The 22,933-nt window shown below is 53.2% G+C and overlaps 7 protein-coding genes and 1 non-coding gene across 8 annotated transcripts; 4 read left to right on the top strand and 4 right to left on the bottom strand.

The window, feature by feature from the left end:
* Positions 1-671: 671 nt before the first annotated feature.
* Positions 672-2,526, bottom strand: QC761_503980 (uncharacterized protein; the record flags this gene model as incomplete). The annotated part of the gene is made up of 3 exons (XM_062879622.1): positions 672-862; positions 929-1,341; positions 1,405-2,526. 2 exons carry the CDS (start codon positions 2,524-2,526, stop codon positions 1,264-1,266), a joined length of 1,200 nt encoding a protein of 399 aa, XP_062730771.1. The 3' UTR covers positions 672-862; positions 929-1,263.
* A 921-nt stretch (positions 2,527-3,447) lies between these two features.
* On the top strand, positions 3,448-4,014 carry QC761_503975 (uncharacterized protein; the record flags this gene model as incomplete). Its single annotated transcript, XM_062879621.1, has 1 exon — positions 3,448-4,014. One exon carries the CDS (start codon positions 3,448-3,450, stop codon positions 4,012-4,014), a length of 567 nt encoding a protein of 188 aa, XP_062730770.1.
* A 607-nt stretch (positions 4,015-4,621) lies between these two features.
* PYK1 (Pyruvate kinase) lies at positions 4,622-8,982 on the top strand. Its single transcript, XM_062879619.1, has 6 exons — positions 4,622-6,549; positions 6,839-7,136; positions 7,324-7,519; positions 7,574-7,833; positions 7,892-8,244; positions 8,298-8,982. Exons 2-6 carry the CDS (start codon positions 6,917-6,919, stop codon positions 8,853-8,855), a joined length of 1,587 nt encoding a protein of 528 aa, XP_062730768.1. The 5' UTR covers positions 4,622-6,549; positions 6,839-6,916; the 3' UTR covers positions 8,856-8,982.
* QC761_503970 (uncharacterized protein) lies at positions 4,623-5,620 on the bottom strand. Its single transcript, XM_062879620.1, has 4 exons — positions 5,453-5,620; positions 5,282-5,321; positions 5,165-5,207; positions 4,623-5,100 (listed from the first exon to the last, which is right to left on the bottom strand). The coding sequence occupies exons 1-4, from the start codon at positions 5,456-5,458 to the stop codon at positions 4,959-4,961; spliced, it is 231 nt and encodes a 76-aa protein (XP_062730769.1). The 5' UTR covers positions 5,459-5,620; the 3' UTR covers positions 4,623-4,958.
* Positions 8,983-9,153: 171 nt separating the features above from the next.
* Positions 9,154-9,224, bottom strand: QC761_0077810. Its single transcript has one exon. It is a non-coding gene; the product is annotated as a tRNA-Gly (tRNA).
* A 508-nt stretch (positions 9,225-9,732) lies between these two features.
* On the top strand, positions 9,733-11,006 carry QC761_503955 (uncharacterized protein; the record flags this gene model as incomplete). The annotated part of the gene is made up of 2 exons (XM_062879618.1): positions 9,733-10,440; positions 10,488-11,006. The coding sequence occupies 2 exons, from the start codon at positions 9,733-9,735 to the stop codon at positions 11,004-11,006; spliced, it is 1,227 nt and encodes a 408-aa protein (XP_062730767.1).
* Positions 11,007-11,031: 25 nt separating this feature from the next.
* On the bottom strand, positions 11,032-16,215 carry QC761_503950 (uncharacterized protein; the record flags this gene model as incomplete). The annotated part of the gene is made up of 4 exons (XM_062879617.1): positions 11,032-12,840; positions 12,897-14,401; positions 14,458-15,709; positions 15,766-16,215. 4 exons carry the CDS (start codon positions 16,213-16,215, stop codon positions 11,032-11,034), a joined length of 5,016 nt encoding a protein of 1,671 aa, XP_062730766.1.
* An 848-nt stretch (positions 16,216-17,063) lies between these two features.
* QC761_503940 (uncharacterized protein) lies at positions 17,064-22,875 on the top strand (the record flags this gene model as incomplete). The annotated part of the gene is made up of 4 exons (XM_062879616.1): positions 17,064-17,087; positions 17,162-19,414; positions 19,463-22,598; positions 22,781-22,875. The coding sequence occupies 2 exons, from the start codon at positions 17,064-17,066 to the stop codon at positions 19,202-19,204; spliced, it is 2,067 nt and encodes a 688-aa protein (XP_062730765.1). The 3' UTR covers positions 19,205-19,414; positions 19,463-22,598; positions 22,781-22,875.
* Between the last annotated feature and the right edge of the window lie 58 nt (positions 22,876-22,933).

Below are 22,933 nucleotides of genomic sequence, written 5' to 3'. Positions count from 1 at the left end.
TCAATTGTTTCCTGTCTCTTCCTTCAGGAGGTCGTCGGGGTGGATCGCTGTTGACGTCGCACCAGTTTCATTTTGGCGGTGGTTGGTGCGCTGCTTGACCGTTGAGATTCGCAAATGATGCTCGAAACGAGCCTTGACAACCCGGCTGGCCGGCGAGGCAGGTGGAATGACAAGTGTACAACGATATATGGCCGATGGCAATGTGCACCATCATCATCTCTGATCAGGCCTTTGCTTTGACCAAGTTCGAGTGAGGTTCAGGTAGAACAATCAACTGTGGAGGTGGCTTTGGGTCGAGACCGTGGGCGCGCGTGGATCAGAGTGCCCGTGACGGCAACAGGGGCATCAAAGGTGCCTGCCTGCTCATCGGGTCCCAGTGGCCTTTGCCTAGGTGCCTGGTCCCGTCGTCAGATCTGGCTTGTCTTCTGACGATGCTTGAAATTGTCTTGCCTTGGGTGCAAAGCATGGAATTCTAGATTACAGGCTTCCTTTGTGATGATGCCATTCATCCTGCGCTCTTCATGATTTTCGAGCTTCAATGGCACAGCGAGTAGGGGCAAAGACACCTGGAGGTTCAGGCGGTTGGAGCGCTAAGCTTCTAGAACTCGGTTCGGATGGTGCTCGCTACGGTTCCGCCCTGGCGATCTGAACCCCCCCCCAACCCCTGTCAGCCACTCAGGCGATGCGCTAGAGCCGATCGGGTCTAATCAAACAAGCTACCCCTGGGTTGTGAGACAGGCCCGAGACGTCATGGGAGCCTCCAACATTGTCAACTCCAGCAATGCCATCGTGAAGTTGGTGGAATTGTCGGAGTGTCGCGCCGACGAGCCTTTGCCTATCTTATCTTCATAAACCATGAGACCTGTCATCCCATCTCGGCCAGTCATCTGATCTTTGGTCACTTTTCTAAACAACGCTGGTAGCTCACTCTCATGCATGTCCCTTATAATCATTATCACTTGAGTATGCTTGTACTATCTATGTATGCCGTTCCGTACTGAAATGTACACTACCTACTCTCGACACAGTTCTCTCTAAGATCTGCAAGCATGGGTGTCCAAGCTTCATCGCACTGAACCTACCACTTTAGCCGAAAGACATGATCGATATCCAATCCATGTGTTCTGTTACCCGGGTGTCTTCCTTGCTCAAGATATTCATATGATGTCCAATACCTTGTGCAAGGCGGATCATAGTCCACTGCAACCAACACACCCGTATCGCATGGCCATGTACCCTTTTGTAGTCCCCTTCAACCACTCATCATGTCGACTTCTCCCACCCCAACAACCCAAACTTCAACTCGCTCACCCACGGCATATGATAATACCTCGGATCTTTCTGTCATCTCATCAGCACCACTTCCCCCTCCATCTCAAACCTATATCTCGAAAGAGAACTCACCAAATTACTCTTCACCCTCTCCAGCACCTCCAACCCCTCCTCCACTACCCCCCCATTCCCATTCCCCTCCTCCCCCACAACGCCCACCCCCTCAACAGCAAACCACCGCCTATCCCACCCCTCAAACTCCTTTTTCCTCCCCCACCCACCATCAACCCTTTTCCACCCCTTCTCAGGCAAATCAACCACAACCCAAACCTCCTCCAACCTCCTGAACCGCTCAACCAACCTCCCCACACACCTCGAGCAAAACCCCGGCCTCCCCCCCCCCCTCATCCCCATCCACCCCGTCGGACACCGCCTGTCGTGCTGAAACGGGCCCGGAGTCGGCAGTTCCCAGCCTAATCCATACCTCACCGCAAATTTCCTCGCCGCCGAAAAGATGAAGTGGTTACCGTCGGTGAAATCGAGCATCCTCCTCACTTCGTCGCAGGTGCCATTGGCCGAAGTTAGTGACACCAAATCTCGGTGGAGGTCGAGGGACAAGTCGACGGACTTTGGGGGGCACAACACTGGATACCCCTTTTGGGGGAGAGACCTTAGGATAGTTCTGTTGTGGGTGAATGGGAAAGAGGCGTTGTTGCGGAGAATGGCGGCGCGAGAGGCGCGGCAGGTGAGGAGGAGGTTTGCGAGGTTGAGACAGAAGGAGTCTCTGGTTGGGATGAGGTCGAGGTCGTTGGTGAGCCATGGAGTAGAAAGCTGGAAGGGGGCCGGGCGGACGAGAGGGGGGGTGTTGGGGCTTAAGAGGGGGGGTTGGAGGAGGAAGTGGATTCCTGGGGTCGAGGTTGGGGAGGAGAGGAGCTGGGCGGCGTGGTCCCAGATTAGGTTTTGGAGTTCACCTGGGAAGAGGGAGAATTGGGGGAATTGAGGGGGGGATGGTGGTGGTTTGGGTGGTGGTCCGGGTGTTCCGGGGGATGATGAGGTGGAAGATGGCTGTGGTGGTGAGGAGGGTGGTGTTGATGGGTCGTGGTACCTGGGCGGGTTGAGATCTGGGCTTTCGAGGCGTCGGATTTCCATGATGCGGGCTAATCTGTCGTTATTGATAATTGATTGGCCGGAATGAGATGGCGATAGTGGTTCATGAAGGTCGAGGGAGGAAAAGTCGTCCTGGATGATATCCATGATGGAGGACATGATTTGTTATCAGAGTTGCACCCTACACTGTGCGCAAGCGGCTTGTGATTGGTCAGTTTGCAGATGACGAGAGATGATCACTGCCCGGAGCAAGTGATATGGCAACTGTGACTGAACGCTTTCTTGGGGGTATCAGATGTGTTTTTATTTCATTTTTATCTTTTCAAGCAAAATGGCCAAAATGATACGACATGGCTACGTTGCACATTGTATGTCTGTGGGCGAACAAAGCAGTCTTGTGTCAATGAGCTCTCATCATGACTACAATGCACAACCCTGACCCGAGGTGCATAGATGAAAGACCGCATATCGATGCTGCTGGTACGCAGGGTACAGTAGCCCTGAATTCTTGTGTACTTGATAATCAATCCCCTCTGTCATTTTGAAGCCATCGTGGAGCTTCTGGATCCCACACAGCGAAAAACAATTTGCAACACTGGTGCCCCACGGGAGCCTCCCGCCTACCGCTCACAATCGCAAGGAAACATAGGCTCATAGACATATTACGTTCGCTAACAATTAAGTAATGAATTGGTCTCAGAAGAGAAGCAAAGTGATAGATGGTCAAGGCCTTCGGACAATCAAAGGAGATGGTCTCTGTTGCGATCGATTCAGCCAGTTCAAGTTCTATTCCGGTGGTGTTGTGAGCTGCCAAACCTAACCTCAACCACCTCACCGTCTGAGTTGCATCCTGTCAGTCTATGCCAACGCCACGCTGTTAGAGTTTTAAAGAGAGCGGCCGCGAGAAAAACTTTGATAAGGTATTTAAAAACGACTATATATATTCTCGTCGGGTTCCCCCCAATCTATGCAACCACTTGCATTCCTCCATACTCTCAACCCATACCATTCTCGAGGTGTCAACTCAGACCACAGGTCCAATACTTACACCAGCCTCAACTCAGACCAATGGCACCCAACAAACCGCCCGCTATGAAAAGCGACCTGTCATTTCTGGTCTCCTATGACACGACCAGCAAGGTGGAAAGCTTCCTCGACAAGCTTCTTCCGGCAGGAAAAGAATATGAAAGGATGGACCTGATCACCCATGACTGGCGAGCCTCTTTCAAATCAAAAATGAAGAAGAATAACGTGGGCGAGAACAGCATGGGCGAGAACAACACTGAGGGGAACAACACGCAGGAGAACAACACCAAGCAGAAGCACAATACCAGCCAGTCCGGCCGCGTCGGCCACTCCATCCTCCGCCTCATCTCCTTCACCACTGCCATCGCCGGCCGTCAACCCGGCTCCTACGACGTAGCATCAAAACCCGGCATAACCGGCACATGGATCAAAACAATCTACCGCCACGGCCGTCCACCCTTCCTCTATCTCGAAAGCAGGCTCAGGAACATGCGAAAAACCCTGCGTGATCTCACCAACATGCTCAGCGACGCGGACGACAGACTCCGCTACCTGTCCGAGGTGATCAGCCTCCTCCAGTCTCTCCACCCTACGCCAGAGACAGGCTGAGCAAGCCGTTTGATCCAATGGAGTTGGACGAAGAAGAACTCGAGGATCTGAAGCGTCAGATGATGGTTCTGCAAGCCATGTCCGAGCCCGAGGCGAGGACGGCTCTCGCACCCGTGATGGAGAAGACGGAAACAGACTTGGAGTGGGAAGCGCTGCAGGAGAGCGCGACATGTCAAGAAAGCCAGAGAGCCTGCGACTGGATGCAACGCAAAGTCATCAGGCCGTTGCTGCTGGGGAGGAAGAATTGGAACAGCTTCGTTGATTATCTCGAGGACAAGGGGGAGGCGGAAGAAGAGGATGTATTGCCGCCAGACTAAGAGTGCTTCTTCCCGGCAGAGAAGGCCTTGTTTCAAGGGCGGTAGATCAACATAATCCAGCCATTGAACCGTCAAGCCGTGCCCCTATGTGTATGTAACTCGAAAACATGTCGTGCTGTCTGTCGTGTGAGTGGTGTTGTGAACTTGCGGCCCGTGGGCTGGCACAGCTGGCAGAACTAGGCCTGCTATGGATTGCCTCGGCTAATGCTACCCCGGATGGGGCATCGGAACAGAACGGGAAACGGACAGAAACACACCCCAGGAGCCTCCTGCATCACCAGGACACAGAGATGGGAAAATTCCAATGGTATTGCGCAAAAATCCTAGGACCAAATCCGATATTCAGAATCCCAAGAGGAGAAAATGCATCCCCTTCTCTTGTCAAGGAGAGTCCATGAACGCCGCCAACAAAAAAAGACCGCGCGACTCGAGAAAAGCACCCCGAAAACCGCCCGCATGTACCCGGCCCGGTCATAACATGAACATGATCATGATCATGATCTCCTCCGCCAGCCCCAAACCAGTTGAGCCATAGGGAGGCTGGCGTCCATATGCTCCCCTCGCCTCGACCGCCTGTTTCCCCGCCATCCGGTTTCGATCGTTTCGTCATGAAAGCATGGAGGCGCTTTACCGGGTTCTCTTGAACCACTTGCTCGAGCCTGCAATGGCAACCGACTGATCCATCACCCACTCGCCGACACCGAGGTAGCGGTTCATGAACTTCCTGAAGGGGTCCTGGTCCGAATCGCCAATCTGATCTGCTTGGAAACTGCGAATTCCGAACCATCAGCACATTTATTCGGTTCTTTCCATGTTCTCGTTAATCGACTCACGTCAGGCCAGTCGAGCGCTTCATCCCCGCAAGGATGGTGGAAACTAAGTATGTTGGGTTAGCCGACAGAGAGTTCAAGCAAAGGCGGTGCAGGCGAGGGGTGTGGGCAGCGACTCACCGAGCACAGCATCAAAGGCATAATGAGTCAACCTTGCCAGCTTTGACCAGAGGCCGAATGTCAGTAAGTCGAGGAGCTGGAAGACGGCATGGTTCTTAGACTCGGAAAGCGACACAGAGACCGCCGAGCAGAAAGAGGCGGTGATGGCACTCGAAGGGGGCGAATACTTACGACCATGGTGAATCTAGTTGACCGAGAACAAATTTATTTTCGCAACGGACGAGAGTTGGACAGATATCGGCGGCGCGGGGCAGTCTCGACAGGAACGTGGGGAGGATAGCGATGGTGATGCGGTTCTGGTGGTGTCGGTATGGAATCTTTAGCGGGGGGTCGGTCGGGCGATCAGAAGCAAGCGACAACGACAGACACCAGCAAGACTCAGCTCCTCTTCCAGCCACCCTGTGCCCCGTGCGCAGCCGCCGATTCGAGAGCTTGGACCACTTCAAGGTTGCCTTACCTCAGCAGGGCAGCTCAGCCAGCAAGAATGCACGTGCGGAGTCACGAGCAAAGCAGGCCAAACCCCTTTGGAATTGTCCCGCTTTTCCCTCATTCGGCCCCGCATGCCGTCAGAGTTGTCAGCGATTGGTTGACATTCTCTGTGTCACCCAAACGACAGAACACCACCCCCGCCACCAATGGCCCTCTCACCGCCCGTCAGAAAGGTGGGGTAATCTGATGAGAACCCCCGCGTTCTTTTTGGGCCTTCATCTGGTGAGGGGCCTTGGCAGGAACACTCACGGCAGCGATGCCATGGACGAACGATGTGATGGACACAGAGATGCTACATGCATATAAATAGGGGTCAAGTCAATCTACTCCGGGGGCTGGATCTCGGGGCTTCGTATCTTCATCATGCATGGCCGATGCAAGCCACCGCGATGGGTTCCAGGTTTGACCAGGCCACCTCAATGGCAAGGGGAGACGAACCTAACCTAACCGCCCACGTCAAGACCCCATCCACCCATTCACTGTCCAGGGAGGGGAGGGGTGCGTGGGGCTTTGGCAAGAGCTGAGTGGGATGATTGTTGGGAAAGAGCTTTTGGGGGGGAAGCTTCCCCTCCATGCCCGAAGGCAGGCAAGTCCAGTTTGGCTGGGCTTTGGTTGAACCGCATCTGTTTTTTTTTTCTTTTTTTCGCGCAGAACTTCCAGAACTAGATACAAACCCAATTCCCTCAACTTTTCCTCGACTTTCCCATCCATCCATCCCTCTCGTTCTCCCTTCCTCTCTTCACCTGCTCGACCACTCTTGAACATCGCATTGTTAAGAGGTGAGTTTGTCTCTTCTGTCTCTTCTGTCTCTTCTGTCTTTCCTGTCTTTTCTGTCTTTTCTGTCTCTTCTGTCTCTCGTTGGCTGGCCGGGGGTTGCGGCGTCAGCGCGTCCGGTGTTCCGTTATCGCTGCAGTCCGACGGGACCCTGGCTGGGCGAGGGGTTGCCTTCTTCTGCTCGACTTCCGGCCGGAACTCGATTTTGTGTTCTTGTTTCCGCCTCAGCAAACACCTCAGCAAATTCCATGGTTGGATTTCGAACCTGTTCCGCTGACAAGACCTCGTCTCCAGGAATCTTTAGCAGTCCGACCTCTATCTCCTCCTTCCGGGTTCCGAGTCTCGCTCAGAATTCCCCTACAGTCCTTCAACATGGTCAACACAGCTCTCGACCACCTCAACTTGGGGGGCAAGATCGAATGGCTCTCGCAGCTCGATACCGCGTTCCAGCCTGCCCGCAACTTCCGCCGCACCTCCATCATCTGCACCATTGGCCCCAAGACGAACTCTGTTGAGGCCATCAACAAGCTCCGCGAGGCTGGCCTCAACGTGGTGCGCATGAACTTCTCCCACGGCAGCTACGAGTACCACCGTATGTTCCCTGCGCTATCCATGCCTCGATGATGCGCTTTGGTGGAGAGGTCGCGAGGTCCGCTCAGGTCCAGCTTTCCCTGGCTCCACCTGGGCGACCCGCAGACACCACCGCCTGGCCATCCACGGATGCTTGGCACAAGTCTTGTCTTCCTGTGATCGTCGGTGCTAACAGTCTGTGACTGCAGAGTCTGTCATTGACAATGCTCGCGCTGCCGAGAAGGCCCAGAAGGGCCGTCAGGTCGCCATCGCCCTCGACACCAAGGGCCCCGAGATCCGTACCGGCAACACCGTCAACGATGCCGATCTCCCCATCTCCGCCGGCGCCATCTTGAACATCACCACCGATGAGAAGTATGCCACGGCCTGCACCACCGAGAACATGTAAGCTCCCCCGATTCACCCCCCACAAACCTCCTATACTGACACTGCCACCAGGTACGTCGACTACAAGAACATCACCAAGGTCATCTCCCCAGGCCGCATTATTTACGTCGACGACGGTGTCTTGGCGTTCGATGTGCTCGAGATTGTCGACGACAAGACCATCAAGGTTCAGGCGCGCAACAATGGTTTCATCTCTTCCCGCAAGGGTGTCAACCTGCCCAACACCGATGTCGATCTGCCCGCCCTCTCCGAGAAGGACAAGGCCGATCTCCTGTTCGGCGTCAAGAACAATGTCGACATGGTCTTTGCTTGTATGTACGCCCATGGCTGGCTGTAACGACATGTGCTAATTTTTTTGATTTGCCACAGCTTTCATCCGCAGAGGGCAAGACATCAAGGACATTCGTGAGGTCCTCGGCGAGGAGGGCAAGCACATTCAGATCATTGCCAAGATTGAGAACAGACAAGGTCTCAACAACTTTGCCGAGATTCTCGAGGAGACCGACGGTGTCATGGTTGCCCGTGGCGATCTCGGTATCGAGATTCCCGCCGCCGAGGTGTTCGCCGCTCAGAAGAAGATCATTGCCATGTGCAACATTGCTGGCAAGCCCGTCATTTGCGCCACTCAGATGCTCGAGTCCATGATCAAGAACCCCAGGCCAACCAGAGCCGAAATCAGTGATGTTGGCAACGCAGTTACTGACGGCGCCGACTGTGTCATGGTATGTTTGCAGCAAAGATGTCTTGTTTGCACCCAGGCACTAACATCGCCTAGCTTTCCGGTGAGACAGCCAAGGGTAGCTACCCCAACGAGGCTGTCCGTGAGATGAGCGAGGCTTGCCTCAAGGCCGAGAACACCATCCCATATGTCAGCCACTTCGAGGAGCTGTGCGCCCTTGTCAAGCGCCCCGTCTCCATTGTCGAGTCTTGCGCCATGGCGGCTGTCCGGACGTCTCTCGACCTCAACGCCTCGGCCATCTTCGTTCTCTCCACCTCGGGGGTCTCTGCCCGCCTCATCTCCAAGTACCGCCCTGTTTGCCCCATCATCATGATCACTCGGAACGCGTCGGCCTCGAGATATGCCCACTTGTACCGCGGCGTATACCCATTCTCCTTCCCAGAGGCCAAGCCCGACTTTAGCAAAGTCAACTGGCAGGAGGATGTGGATCGCCGCATCAAATGGGGTCTTACCCACGCTATCGACTTGGGTGTTCTCAACGAGGGTGAGACGGTGGTGGTTGTCCAGGGCTGGAAGGGCGGCATGGGCAACACAAACACTCTGCGTATCGTTAAGGCCGATGTGGACCACCTCGGCATTGGCCAGCTGGAGTAGACGGGTTTTGGGACGGCGTATAATGAAGGGACGGAATGTGGTTTTTGCACCTAGTTTGTAGTTTTTTTCTGCCAAAAGGGCCTGGTTGGGCTTCAATAGATTCATGACCTCAGTTGATGCTGCTGTATTTCTCGGTTCCGTAAGTTGTGTACCTGCTGATACGGACGTCTGGGATGACCATGCGTGATATTCCATTTCAGGGCGAGGCTATCCCGGACTCCGGCCCTTGTACCCCCCACACCCGCGAAGACGTGATCAAGCTCTCTTCCATGCCAACAAGCACATCAAATCCCTCATAGCGCCAGTGGTTTAGTGGTAAAATCCATCGTTGCCATCGATGGGCCCCGCGTTCGATTCGCGGCTGGCGCAGTGCAGTGGCTGAGTGAGAATGTTTGAAGATTCAGAAACTGAGTTTCCTTTTGAGATTTTTTTGGTCAATGACTAGGCAGGTAGTGCTACATTGTGGCAGAACATGCAAGGAGGGGTAAAGGCTCTGTGTGAGTAGGACTGTATCGTTCCGCAGATTTTGTAGAAGGCAGTTGTGGGCTGAATGAACCATTGTTGAGGTCTAGCAATATCTGGTGCCCACTGAAGCCTTCCATCAGTACAGGCAAAACCAATGCTTTGTTGCTGATGGGTAACAAGGCCTTTCTTTCTGGGGGGTTGGCATTGATGAATGTGAGACATGTTTGGTTGGGTTGGGTATATATATGTAGCTGTCGTCTCTCGGGAGTTGGGTATTGCCGTGGAGAGACTTTTTGGTTGTTTGTCCTGTTTGCTAGCTGTTTCAGCTGCCTGCTCCTACCTGGACCCCCGGATCGACTATTTTGTGTCTCCCCTCTGCTCGTCGTCCAATTCAAGCTTGACTCAGGTAGGTATGGCTCAGGAAGTTGCTGTTCAGCTCGGCCGGTTCTCAGAACCTCGACACCGTGATGATGATGATAATGATGATGATGATGATGATGATGATTATGATGATAATGGTCGAGGTGGTGGTGGTGGTGGTGGTGGGAATGGGGAAGATGATGGCAGGGCTGTGAACCCCCGCCCGAGAAAGAGGAGGAGACTTGGCTGTTTGCCGACAGCAACCTCCAGATCAAGCTTGCCGAGACAGAGGCGGTGTCTAAGGAATACGAAAACGACATCTTCCCAGCTTTATTTTCTCTGCCAAAGCCGAAAAAAAGGGTTGCCGTCGTCGGAAAGGATGCCACTTGCTAGGCGGTGCTCAACGATGAGCCTCCCCCCCCCTTCCCCTCCCACATCACCATCTCGTCATGCCGCTGCTCAGCCATCCACCCCGCCGGTACAGACCAGTAAGGCCTTGTCAGCAGAAAAAGTCAAACGCCCACCAGCATCCCTTCGAAAACTGCTCCCCAAAATCGGCTTCTCCTGGCCGGTGCGCGAAACCCGAAATCGGCACAGCCGAAAGCTAGAAAGGAGGTTAGCCGGCCTGGAGGGACGTGAAAGAAGGGCTCTCCTGCACGCATTCGGCGCGGGGGCCAACGAGCTGGACAAAAAAGTGGTAGAGAGGGGATTGGTATCTGTTTTCGAGGCTGGGTTGGGGGTTTTGAAAGGGGAGGGGATGGTGAGATCAAACCAGACTGGAAACAGAACGATGCTGATGACCAATAGAAAATGCGCAGCCTGGAAGGTCAGAGTTTATTCTGGGAGGAGGTTATCGCACACCAACCCGAGGCGTGGTTTGGACGTGTCACCGGAGAGGTCCTTCATGGTTTGGTGTTGATGACTGTTGAGGCTAGATTATGGGACAGGGAGCACGGGGTCAAAATAGGGTGGATGAACTCCGCGAGGGGGAGAAGCGAGCTTGTAAGGGTGGTGGACGAGTTTACCGCTTGGTTGGAGGAGAATGAAGATGGGCAGACGCGAATGGAGTATTTTGGCGGGATTGAAGGGGCGGTGCATGTTGATCTTTGGGCTGACCAGAGAACCGAACAGGGGAGAAGTATTCTGGAGGAGTTTAGTGCGAGGTATGGGGGGGAGGATATGGATGTTTATGTTGATTTTGACGAGCAGTTAGCCGAGGAGCTGGGGGATCTGATGGCGAGGTTGGCAATTGATGCTGATGAGGAGATGGTGGATGTTGACTGGGAGCAGGATTGGGAGGGGTGGAGCGAGGGGGGGATTTTGTAACAAGTTTACTAGGAAGAAGTGGCACCTAACAAAAAGAAATCATCGCAGGATTGAGCTTGCCCCCGCTTTCCATATCAGCCACGGCCTCCCCCTTCATGAGCCCGTCCACAAAACAGGTGCCGATGAACTCGTAATGCTTCCCCTTGGGGCGAACCACCACCGGCTTTTGGCAAGCAAAGAGAACGACAATCTTATCGCCGGCTTGGGCCAGACCTGGCACCGTCCCAACCCGACCATTCGAAGTCATGCAAAGTCTTCGATAAGATGTCTGAGATAGATCCTGGTACGTGTACTCGTGTGGTTGGAAGTCTTGTGCCGCACCTGAAGAAAAGTAGCTGTGCAGTGGGCACCCTTTGATCATAAAGTCGAGGTTGGCATGGAGAAGGGCACGCCACCACAACAAGGACATGTGGGCGTGAGCTAGTTCAGAAGCGTCCTTGATGTTGGCTTCCAGTCTTTGCCAGTTGAGCCCGTCTGGCGGACGATCTTCCTTTAGACCCCAGGCCAGATTGAGGAGACAGCTTGGATTGGATATGTCATACTCGGGTTCTGCGTGCAGCACGCGTGCTAAAGCCGTCCTGGCGTCTTCGTTGGGCATGTTCGACGGGGCAGCGGGGGGGTTGGTCACTGAAGACAACGGGTTGAAATACGAATCCTGTAATGTGATTTCCCTTGCGCGCGAGGGCGCCATCGTCAACGTGTCAATGGAGTCGATGATCAGTCCCTCGCAATACATGATGCGCCCGTCGTGAGAAAAGGCAGGACACTGTTGTTTTCCCGCGTTGGCGTTGAAGCGGGAACCAGGACGTGAAGGTGGGGTCGTACGTTCTTGAACCAAAGCATCGTCCGCCTCACTACTGAGATCGATGGCCCAGCTCGGTAGAGAGCTACCCCCTGGACGGGGCTGTAACCGGGTTAGGTAGGTCCATATTGATAGATCGCCCAGGCCGAGGATACAGGCTTTAGTAAAGTCTGCGTAAGCATCGAGTGCCGCATAAAACTCAGCATAGTTGGGTTTGACACTCTCTCTGATGGAGAGGGGGAGCAGGGCCAGTGTCCCATAGACTTTGTCGCGCAAATCTGTGGCGGCAGATGCTTGGGCCAAAGTCAAAATCGTGATGAGAAGTCCGGTGTTATTAACCCTGGGGAGCTCCCGAAGGTCAAACTTGACAAAGATTCGATGGACGTGCTGAGACAACATCCGTTGTTCCTGGATCGAGGGGAGATCAGAGCTGGAGTCAAGCTCACCGTCATCCCACATAAAGTGCAAGTCTGATGGCTGATTGAGTGCCGAGCTAAAGTCGACAAACGGTTCAAGCGCTCGCTTTATCTCTCCGGGTACAAAGAGGTAGTCATCACCGTACCAAAAACAAACAGAATTAGCGAGCGCAATCTCCTGTGTGATCCAAGTGCGACTCCAGTACGGCAGTCTGATGAGCTCAAAGGCCACAGTTCGCAACGACCGAAGTAGTGACTGAGGGTATAGTGTGGGGTCGGAAATGTAAGACTTGGGGATTCCCTGATGCTGACTGAACCACTGTCGCACCAATGTGTAAGCGGTGTCAAAAGGGGACCCTGGTGCTGCCGAGGACGGGGCACCTATCCACCCTCGAACTGCCAGAGCCATGCTGTATATCAAATCCATCTTTTGCACCTCGGTCTCCTTTTCTTTGTCGTCATTTTGGTTGATGCAGAGGGCATCAATCCAGACCTTGAGATGTGACTGTTTGACCTCTACTGACTTCCTGAGCCTCAAGAGCATCTGGTAAAGGTTGCCACCAACTTGTACCTCGTGATTATTCACCAAGATGGTGTGAGAAGGTTCGGGAGGTCCCTGAGATAAAGGTGTCAGCGTAATACAGCGTAGCTGACGACGATGACAGTGCTCACCCAGGTATAACTCATAGCTATGTAGTCCCCCCATTCATATCTCGGAGCGAACTCTGTCCATCTTGTCAACCTTTCGAATGGTATGTCTGATTTCAACGTCTTCAGCTCAGGGATTGAGTTGAACTTTTCCAAAACATATGCCCAGTGCATCTCAGTGTCTTTTGATTGTTCCTTGGCAAGCTCGTTTGCAGCTGTCGCTAGAATCCATGCCGGAGGTGTTTTGGTCACATCAAATGGGAACTCGCCATCGTTTGCTTGGAGTATGGTCCGCAGCTCGTGGTACCACACCTCCATGTCATCGAGGTCGACCGTCTCAAGCCTGCACTCTATCCAACTGTCCTGAGTTTTGGGTGACTGTGGCGTGATGGATAGCACTCTGATTTGTCGGCTGCTGCTTTTCAGGGGTGTGTAAAGCGGCTGTAATGCAGAGGTTGTTTTATGCGACGTTGGAGCTTCTGGGACTCCGAACTCAGGCGATGCAAAGTCAGAAGCGGCTTCACCCTCTGTCACAGACCCCGAATCTCCTACGTTGTCAATACTTTGATCCGGAGGTGTCAATGTACCGGTCGTGATTGCCGTCTTCTGGCGGGGCAACGAAGGCTCTGCCGATGTCGATGCTTGTTCTACCTCATCATTGTCAGGCGCTGTAAACTGAGCCAATGCTTGTGGGTCGCTTGCTTTTGCAAATTCCCGGATCGCAGCCAGTGCGTGTCCAGTGCTCGTAGGTGCTGATCGCCTCAGTGCCTTTTCAAAGTGGACTCGCTGTATGCTACTAAGCCCGGTCATGTTGTTAACAGACCTCGACGCTTGGGATTCGGCCGCTGAGATCAAAGCAGCCTGGACACACAGAGTATGCAGGTCGGAGCCTGTATAACCCTTGGTGCGTCGTACAAGGTCGTCAACGTTCACGTCGTCTGCAACAACGTCTTCGCGGAGGCAGATTGCAAGAATCTCTCGCCTCGCCCGCGCCCGCGGTAAGCCCATGAACAATCTTGCAGGAACGCGACGGAGAACGGCGTCATCAAGTGCTTGTGGAAGGTTGGTGGCCAGGATAACAAACGGCGAGTTCATGTCCTGTTTGAGACCATCCATTTCGGCAAGGAATTGGTTCAGTCGAGCACGCTCCCACCTGTGGTCGTGTGGTTCCCTGCGCTTTAGGAGGGAGTCCGCTTCATCGATGAAAATGATGCTTGGATGGAGTTTGCGAGCTAGACTGAAAAGGTTTTGGATGGTCTTTTCTGTTTCACCCACACGACTCGACTCAATGTCGGCCGAAGATACCGAAATCATGACCAGCTCGTACTCGTGGGCCAGCACTCTTGCTAGATGAGTCTTGCCTGTCCCTGGGGGGCCGTAGAGTAGAGCACCGCCGACTTTGACATTTGCGAGGATTCCAGACCGGAGATGGGACGAAATAGTCCCTGTTGCCTGGTAAATCAACTGGACGATGGCATCCTTCGTGTCCAAATCGAGCTGGATATTCGACCATCCGTGCATGACCGACCCTGTTGCGATGTTAGCCTCAGAGCAGTCAAGGACCCCAACGCCGGTGGTGACGAACCGGGGTCAACAACAAGATCCAATAATTGTTTCTCAGCGTCATTATTCCCGTTCTCAGCTTGCTCGAGCTTTTGTCTTATATGTGGCGAAAATTGAGCCCAGCGCGACTGGACATCATCAACACTACTCTCAATGTCCCAATCTTTTAGCATTTCTCCGTGCGAGGCCACTGCAATAAGTGATTGTCGAATGTGATCGGCAGTGACGCTTCCATGTCTTCCGACTTGAAGCGCAACTTTCTTCCCAACTGATATGATTTCCCCATGTTGCCGGTGCCCGAGGCAAAACCTTTTCGATGTCTCGCAGTCATTGATGAACTCCCATGCCGTGTGTGGCTGCAATAGTGGCGAAGTAAAGTCGCCGATAGTGGCCCTTATCTGTCGCTGGAATGAACGGATGTTTATGCGAAGATGCCGATCGCAGTTGGGAAGTCCTTCTTCAAGCAGTTTAACCTGGCTTGGAGTTTTCAGTGGCACCAGTGTGATGTCCTCTTCGGCCTCAAGAAGCGCGTGTACGACGGGAATGTCAGTGTTTCTGTGGGATGTGGTGTAATAGCGACTCGAAAGCACAAGCAAGGTGGCACCGTTCCCTCCCGCTTGATTGATGATGGCTAGCTGTATCACGTCGAGTATTTCTTTGATGTCGCCGAAGTCAAACCATCTTGGGCTGCCTTGGAGGTCATTATCGTCGGGTATGTCGAAGTGGTGAACATCTGGAATGTGTATGATCAATGGTCGACGCTCAGGCGTGGCGCTACCGGTACCGTGCCTGAATATCCTCTGGTCTGGAACATCGAGCAATGTATGTGCGAACAACAGCGGCTTGTCCCTTTTGCCTTCCTGTACACAGCCCCGACTTTCTGGTCCATTTAACCAGTACTCACCCAAGTCCAAAACATCCTCAATGTCCAGTGTGATAAGATCAGCCCCAATGTCAGTGGCAAACTGTTCGACGACAGCTTCAAAGAAGGCGCGGTGGCCCCGAGCCCCGTACATGGTGTTAATCGCGGTCAGGAGAAGGGTCGCCCTCCTGAAGAAAGGCACATTCTCTTCGTTTGCTGACTCCCACGTCTGGCTTGGGTTTGACAAGACAGACCAAAGGTTGTTGTACACAGCTGATTTGATTTCAAAAACGGCATCCTCACCGTATGCTGTATCTGGTGCGTCTTCCTTGATGATTACTTTGGGCATGTGGTTGGCAAGCTCACTCGTTGTCTTCAGGTTGTAGTTCAAAAACCAGATGGGCACTTCCAACTGCGCAGGTAGTCAGCAGAAGCACTATGATGGGAAGCATGTGGACGATCTCATACTGGTCCTTTGATGTCGTCCTCTGGTAGATTGTACTCAGCTGGGACTTTTCCGAGGTAGCCTTGCTCCACTGCCTGCTCTTCCAAAGCTTCACTCTCTGACTGAGTTCTCGAGTCGGAACTACTCACTGAGCTTCCCCCGACTGGTGTCGAAGACAACTCTTCCCTTGATTTCATTTCTTCGCCCACCGCCTTTGGCTGTAAGTCCTCTTCCTCGAGTTGGCGCTGAGAGAGGTGCTCCTGTGAAAAAGAGTCAGGTTGAAGCCGCGCATGTTGGCCGAAGGTCGGGAAGAAGTCCGACGAGAGCCCAATTATATGTAGCCAGAAACACAAAGATAGAACGACTGCTCCAGTAGTCGCTACGATGGTGACAAGTTGGTCCACGGAGATGGCCACGGCGAGTATCGTCAGTATCGTTTCAGGCCGAACTGAGTACTGTAAAAACCAGGTCATCGTGTAAACGAGCGGCGATTGTCATCCTCTTCACTACGAGAGCGATGAGATGTCTCTCGCAGCTTTCAGGCAGCCATAATGACAGTAATCGAGCACTGCCCACGAAGACTAACAGGGGCCGAAGCTGTTGGGCGGTGTTTGTGGGGCAAAGACGGCGTGCTGGCCAATGAGGGGCTACTTGGCGCTCTCGGATTGTCAGATTGAAGGCTTTCGAAGAGAATGTGTTGCCATCACTATGGGTGCTATGTATGTTGCGGTCGATGGTTCATTTCGATTGGTGTGTCAATCAGGATTCTTTGATGGTGCGTCTGGTTGTGAAGAGAGGCGGTCGCCTCGAGAGTCGCCTTGATCCACGCCAAGTGAAGGCCTTGCGTAGTGGCCATGCTGTGTTGCTCACATAGAGCCGTTGAAGCATTACAACCCAATCGGAGAGAAAGATGAACTGTAGGGCAATTGACGAGGCCTACCTATAGCAAGATTCTGATCTGACAAGCAGGCTCATGGCATGGGAGTTTTGGTCAATAATGCCAGAGGGGTTAGGGTTGTTCGTGCTAGAAGTCAGGCCCACAGTGACGTTGCGCAAGGACATGTCAGGTTGGGCCAGCACAGCCAATCAGCAGACGCGCTGGAGCTGCAGGTCTCAGTGGGCAGAGGCACATGCCACAGCTCTTGTGAACACTTGACACTCCAAACATCCAGGCATCGATTAGGATCCCAATCTTGGGACGGGCAGACAAACACTCTCCACCTTGCTCTCTCGGAAACACGGTCGACGTATTCAGTACCCTTGGAGCATCAACCCACATATATATAGACATCAGCAACTGAAGAGCTCAACGCGCCATCCAATGTCGGGCAAGCATACTGGTACGGTACCTCCCCACCACGAGCGCCCTCTGCAACGCCTTCGATGTCTTTGGTGGAAGCTAACCTCCTGAACCGCTAGTATGTCAACACAGATAGCAAACACGAAGGCGCCAACATGACGTCCAGATCTACGTTCCTTCCCCGTCTCTCACTGTCTCGTTCCGAAAGCCCCGGCATCCCTTTCCACAACCCAATAAGCCCCACCATCCGTAAGAAGCCGAGCGAGCACGATATGGATGACCTGTCACCACGACCCGATGACAGCTTGTTGCCCTCCGAGGGCTCCCGACATCGCAGACAAATCTCGCCATCGCTCGACCATAGCACGAGCGATCGGGCTAGTAGTGTTGGTTCGGCTTCCAAATCCAAACCCAACGCCCCGGTTCTCTTCCACGGTCCTCCTCCCCCCATCGCCACGTCCCGGATACTCTATAGGGATGAGGAGGAGCCACAGTCATACCGCCCGTTTGACACAGCGGCATCTACTGCTCGAAATGTTGGCGGCGTACTATTCGACCGCCAGGACGGCTCCTCAGCCCACACAAGAGGGCGTGATGTGGTTAACTACAACGAGTATGAGCCGGATGCAGTGTGGCGCAACCTTCACCACCGGGAACGCCAGCTTCAGAAGGAGCTCCAGAATATCCTGGATGTCCAGTCAGCGTGCCTATTAGCCCAAGTTGGGAGAGCAGGGTCTACAGGAAGCCCTCAGGCCAGTGATGCAGGCACCACCACCCCTACAAGCACATCACACGCTAGCACCAATTCCATGTCTACAGCACGCCGGGTAAGCTTTGCTCAGACTACAACAACACACACGGGACACGTGATACCGGTGAGACAACCCAAGAAGAAGCGTCCGTCTATACGCGAAGCTCGTACAGGACTTGCTAGGCACATGACACTCCTGGCAGATCTAAAAGTAGAGGAGGACGCCAATCTGACTGCCGCTCTGTCAACGAGGAGGCGTGCTCTTGCCCAGCTGCGGAAGCTATGCCGGCAACGGGAGGAGATCACCGGCGAGTTGGAGAAGATCGAGCAAGACGAAGAGGAGCCTCTTGCACAAGAGATCAGGGAGCTGACAGAAGAACGGAGTAATGTGGCAAGTGAGATAAAAGAGTTGGAAGAGAGGCTGGTTGGGTTGCGGAACAGAAAAAGGTATCTGGATGCCAAGGTGGCCGATGTGGAGAGCAAGAGGGACGCAGGTCTGAGTGGCTATCGTGGGGCTCTGAAGGATGTGAATGGGAAGCTGGGCGGGATCCTGACGAGACCCAGTATCAAACCACTGGACTTGGAGGGTGTGATTGGGCCTGGTCAACCAGTGGATAGGGGATCGCATTTGTCAGGATTGGAGTTTCTGAGGCTAAGACCGGAGAGGAGGACGCCTGAGATGGCCAAGGAGTGGTGGGAGGGCGAGGTTGCATTGCTCACGGCGAGGAAAGCTGATGTTCATAGGGAACGGTTAGCCTTGGAAGAGGGTGTGGGAGTGTGGAGGGAGACGTTGCAATTGGTGGACAAGTTTGAGTTGAGCGTGGCAGTGGTAATGAAACACTGGGCAGGCAAACACGATAACGACGAGGCGAATCGGGAGTGGGTCAAGGCCATGTCGGACGTGCTTGGTGACATGAAGGGTGTCATTGCTGATATGGAGGGGAAGCTCCGGTTGGTGGAGGAGAATGGGTGGAATCTCTTGATCTGTGCCATTGGCGCCGAGTTGGAGGCACTCGAGCTCGCAAAAGGACTCTTGGTGAAGGGATTACGAGCTGGCGGCTTGGAAGTACAGGACGGTTCGGACGACGAGAGGGATGTGGACGGAAACGGGGGCCCGACACCGCATCTGGGGAGGTCAATGCCTGGTAGCTCAGGGTTACAACGCTCCGCCATCCGCTTCAAGTCGTCGTCGTCATCACCATCTGAATCAGCCGAGGGAAAGAACCTCGTTGGCGTGCACGATGTCGAGGATGGGCACCGAACTGAGGAGAGTGACAATGAGGTGCCTCCTGACTTGCTGGTGTCTTCGTCGACTGCTGGCGCCAGGGACGGATTGGATCGTACGTGCAGCAGAGAGAGTACTTTGAGCGAGAATGAGGTCCCCCCTGAGTTCTTGGCGGAGCATGTATGATCAGCATGGTGTCGAGGCACTTCTGTACGAATGAGGCCAGGGAGCATTGGATTCACACATTGCATGTTGAACTGTTGGGCGTGTATCACGGTTATGGATGAACGCAGCGTGGCTTGACAACTGCTTGGTCTTTTTGCTTTTTCTACTTCGTGAAGTGTTGGGTGCATCGTTTGTTGCTAGATCATGATCTGGAAGGGTAGCTCCTATCAGGTAAGAACATCACCCGCAATGATCATGGCGATATACTGACTGCCCCAGTGTTCTCCTTCGCTCATGTCAGTCTGCTCAACGGCTCTCAAGTTATGCTGCATTGGACGACATCCAGACCTCAGTGACGTTGCGGATGCAATTTGTTTTCATGCTGCACCACTTCATCAATCCATGAAAAGGATCGAAGCGAGTTCAGCTCCTCGCCGATGAGTCCAAGGGAGATCAACTATTCGCTTGGCTGTTGTAGTGGGACGCGTACGCATGCCAACACATCTGAGATCCAACTAGCAGCGCAAGTAGACGCAAGATGAGGCACAACGACACGAACAGCTTTGTTTCACTTGTTTCGAGGAGACATTTGAGCGGCGACGACGGCTTCATAACGGCCGTGCAACTGTGGCGGCGGCTATGGCGCACATATAGTAGGGGCGGACCCGGAGTCAGCGAAAAATCACTCCGTCTCCGACTTCACCTTCCCAACTCCCATCGGCCTCAACACTCCAACATGAAATTTTATCTTCGTCTGCGACAGCGGTGAATTCGACCATGATTGCGACTCTGGAGACGCAATCAAGTGGGCGATGAGACGGGTATAGCCTGTTTGATTTTGTCAGATAATTCACACGGACATCACGGATGTCTGGCGTCATCACTAGTCGTGCTGTCTGTACACTCGTCAACTACGATTTGGTCCGTCTCCGAAATCTCACACGACAAATCTTGAAATGCAAACTTTGGCTTCATTCTCGTAGAAGTTCGCGATGACGCAGGACGGTGGAAAGGGCGGCGGAGAGAATCATTCATGTGTGAATCCCCCAAGCTCAACACGGACATCACGGATGTCTTTATGCATCTTTGTTGGGGAGGGAACCGCCGAGGGCGGCACGTCAAAACTTTGATGGAGGCTACTGCTATGTGCCTTGATGCTCATACAGTGATTGAGACCATAAGGCATAGCAACATACCTGATCGTGTGTTTTCATCACGAGGTATACAGATGGCTTGTCGTCGATGGAGTCTACTGTCTTGGCTTCGCCAATGGCGTACTGCAAAACAACGGATATTTGTGAAAGGTGAAAGGCAAGCCACAAGAATGTTCGCCTATCTCGGCCATGTACATCAAGAGATGTTACCTTTTCATTGCGACCTACATTATGGATATTATGGCTTCCCAACGTGGTCACATCAGGCTTGATATTACTCCTCGCTGTCGCTTGAGATGACGGAGAGCGCTCTCTGTAGTCTCACTTTTGGAGACTTGCTCCCAGCGGTCGTCGGCGGTGATGGCAGCGGCTCGAGCGGCAAAGCAAAGCCAAAGTGAGGCTGTCATGAACAAACGCCCGTCTCAACCAAAGATGCCACAACCGGCTACTCCGCTCTTTTTGTCTGGGGGTGTGTCTGTATGGGGTCCTACAACGGGCAGGCATGACGTTGTGTAGAGCGGGAAGGTGGAGGGATCTCCGCCTCCCGCACCTGTTCCTGAATCTCTCCCCAGGCCGTTGGAAAGACCGGGTGCGCGCCGTATGAAGACATGACGATGTCGATGTACATGGCTGTGACATGACATGTCAGCCTGCCCGAATTCTTGGTTGCCCGCTCGAGAACTTGGTTCAAACGACGCTCTGAAAAGATGACATGACGTCGTCATCAAGCTTCGCCCTCATTTTGATTTCAGCAACCATAGCCCCCTTGCGATTCAGCACAAACGGGCGTGTTGTGAAGCAGGTCACACCTGACCAAAGATTGCAACCCTATATACGCCCGACTTACGACCAAGGAGACATCGCAAGTAGCACGCGGCATGATATCCCGCATGCTCTCGTCCAACCAGGCCCCGCTGCCGCTCATGCATCAAACGTACGCGTGGCCGGCCTCACCTGATCTTGGTCTGCGGATTGGTCAATGGGCCAGTGGCAGCGAGAAAGGACCGAGATATTGGTCCGGAACTTGCCGTCTGGGATAGGTTTGCTGGGTGGTTGAGGTATGTATGTACAGTACCTTGATCTAAACGCCACCCCGGGTGACCATGTTGTGCATCCGCATTCATCACAATCCATCCACTCTTCTTCACCACCACCACCACCACCACCAAACCGATCTTGGTCATCACTGTGGATTGAGTGTGCGGTCCGGGGTAGGTATGTATCATCGTGCCAGTACACTACGATTCTGAGTGAATGGTAGTACACAACCTCTGACAAACATGCCATACTGCAGGACACCGTAGCTGCTACTACACAGGGAAAAAAGCAGGAGGGAGAACAGAGTGTGAGGCTCGTGACTGCAAGAAATACTGAATTGTTGCATTGGTCTCTAAAATCTCATTCACGTCTTTCGATGCGTTCAACTGTCACCCCCGTTAGCGGGTGCAACCACAGTCCGAACAGGCCAGCCTCTAGCCAAGCACCTAGCAAAGTACCTTGTCTTTTTGCTGTCAATCGTCAAAAGGCAAAATCTCGGTGATCCTTCCGAACTCACCGCATATCCTTTTCCACTCACCGTTATTGATCATCGGCAACACAAGGACTCGTCTTGGGGAAAGCTTCATCATCACCATTGAGTGGCTCATGCAAATGCAGGAGCGGCAGTTGGAAATATGATGTCCAGATCTTGATTTATTGCTCTTTTTGATACTGAATCGGGATGAGGGGGGAGGTGATGCCCCACAAAACCTACCCTGCCTCAACTGAGCCGCCGAGTACATATGCATAAGTACCTGGCTGCTGTGGCCCCGTCGGGATCTTTTTGTTCTCCGGGTCCTTTTCGAAAATGTTGTACACCCGCGTTTTTTTGTTTCTCAAGGTTAATGGTTTTTTTTGGGGGGGGACTAATAACCAAATGTTCCACTTTGTCCGTGCGGGCTGTTGGTGCCGGGTTGTATTTTGTTCTTGTTAGTTGATTGGTAAAATGCGTGTTGTTGGTGTTTTGGCCCTCACACACACTTGATGGACGGGCTTAATCTTTTAGGTACAGTACACCTTTCTCGAATGCGTTGACACAACAAGGGATATCGACCGACCACCTAGCAACTATCACCAAAAACAGCTGCCAATGCATGAGATATGTACCTTGACCAAGAGTGTCGGAGTAGCCCCATCAAGACACTGCCTGCTCGTACTTAGCCGAGGTTTTGCCCTCGCATGCCTGAAATCCGAACCTGTGTCGATATCAGGAATAGTGCAGCATGTACCTTAGTTAGCTGCCTGTTTGATGTGGAGTGTTGTTAAACTCCCTTCCCCTTTCCCCTCTCCCCCCCCGGTTAGGGAAAAGTGTGATAAATAGCGGGAGGGCAGAGCCGCATGCTAAGTACCAGTAGGTGCAGTTGAAGGGGGTATCGGAGGGTATATTGCTCCGTGTCCTTTGTACCTTTTTGCTCTGGGATAAAATGTCTGGATTTGGGGGAATCTCGCATTTAATCGAAAAACAGGAATGATGCTGAATGAGGGTTGTTGAACACTGACTGCATTGTCCTTTTGTCGCCCGCGCAGTAACTCCTTTTAATAGATTTGGGGGTTGAAG

Source organism: Podospora bellae-mahoneyi, chromosome 5 (assembly GCF_035222275.1).
Source record: "Podospora bellae-mahoneyi strain CBS 112042 chromosome 5, whole genome shotgun sequence".
Taxonomy (NCBI): Eukaryota; Fungi; Ascomycota; class Sordariomycetes; order Sordariales; family Podosporaceae; genus Podospora; species Podospora bellae-mahoneyi.
This window is presented reverse-complemented; position numbering and strand designations above follow the sequence as displayed.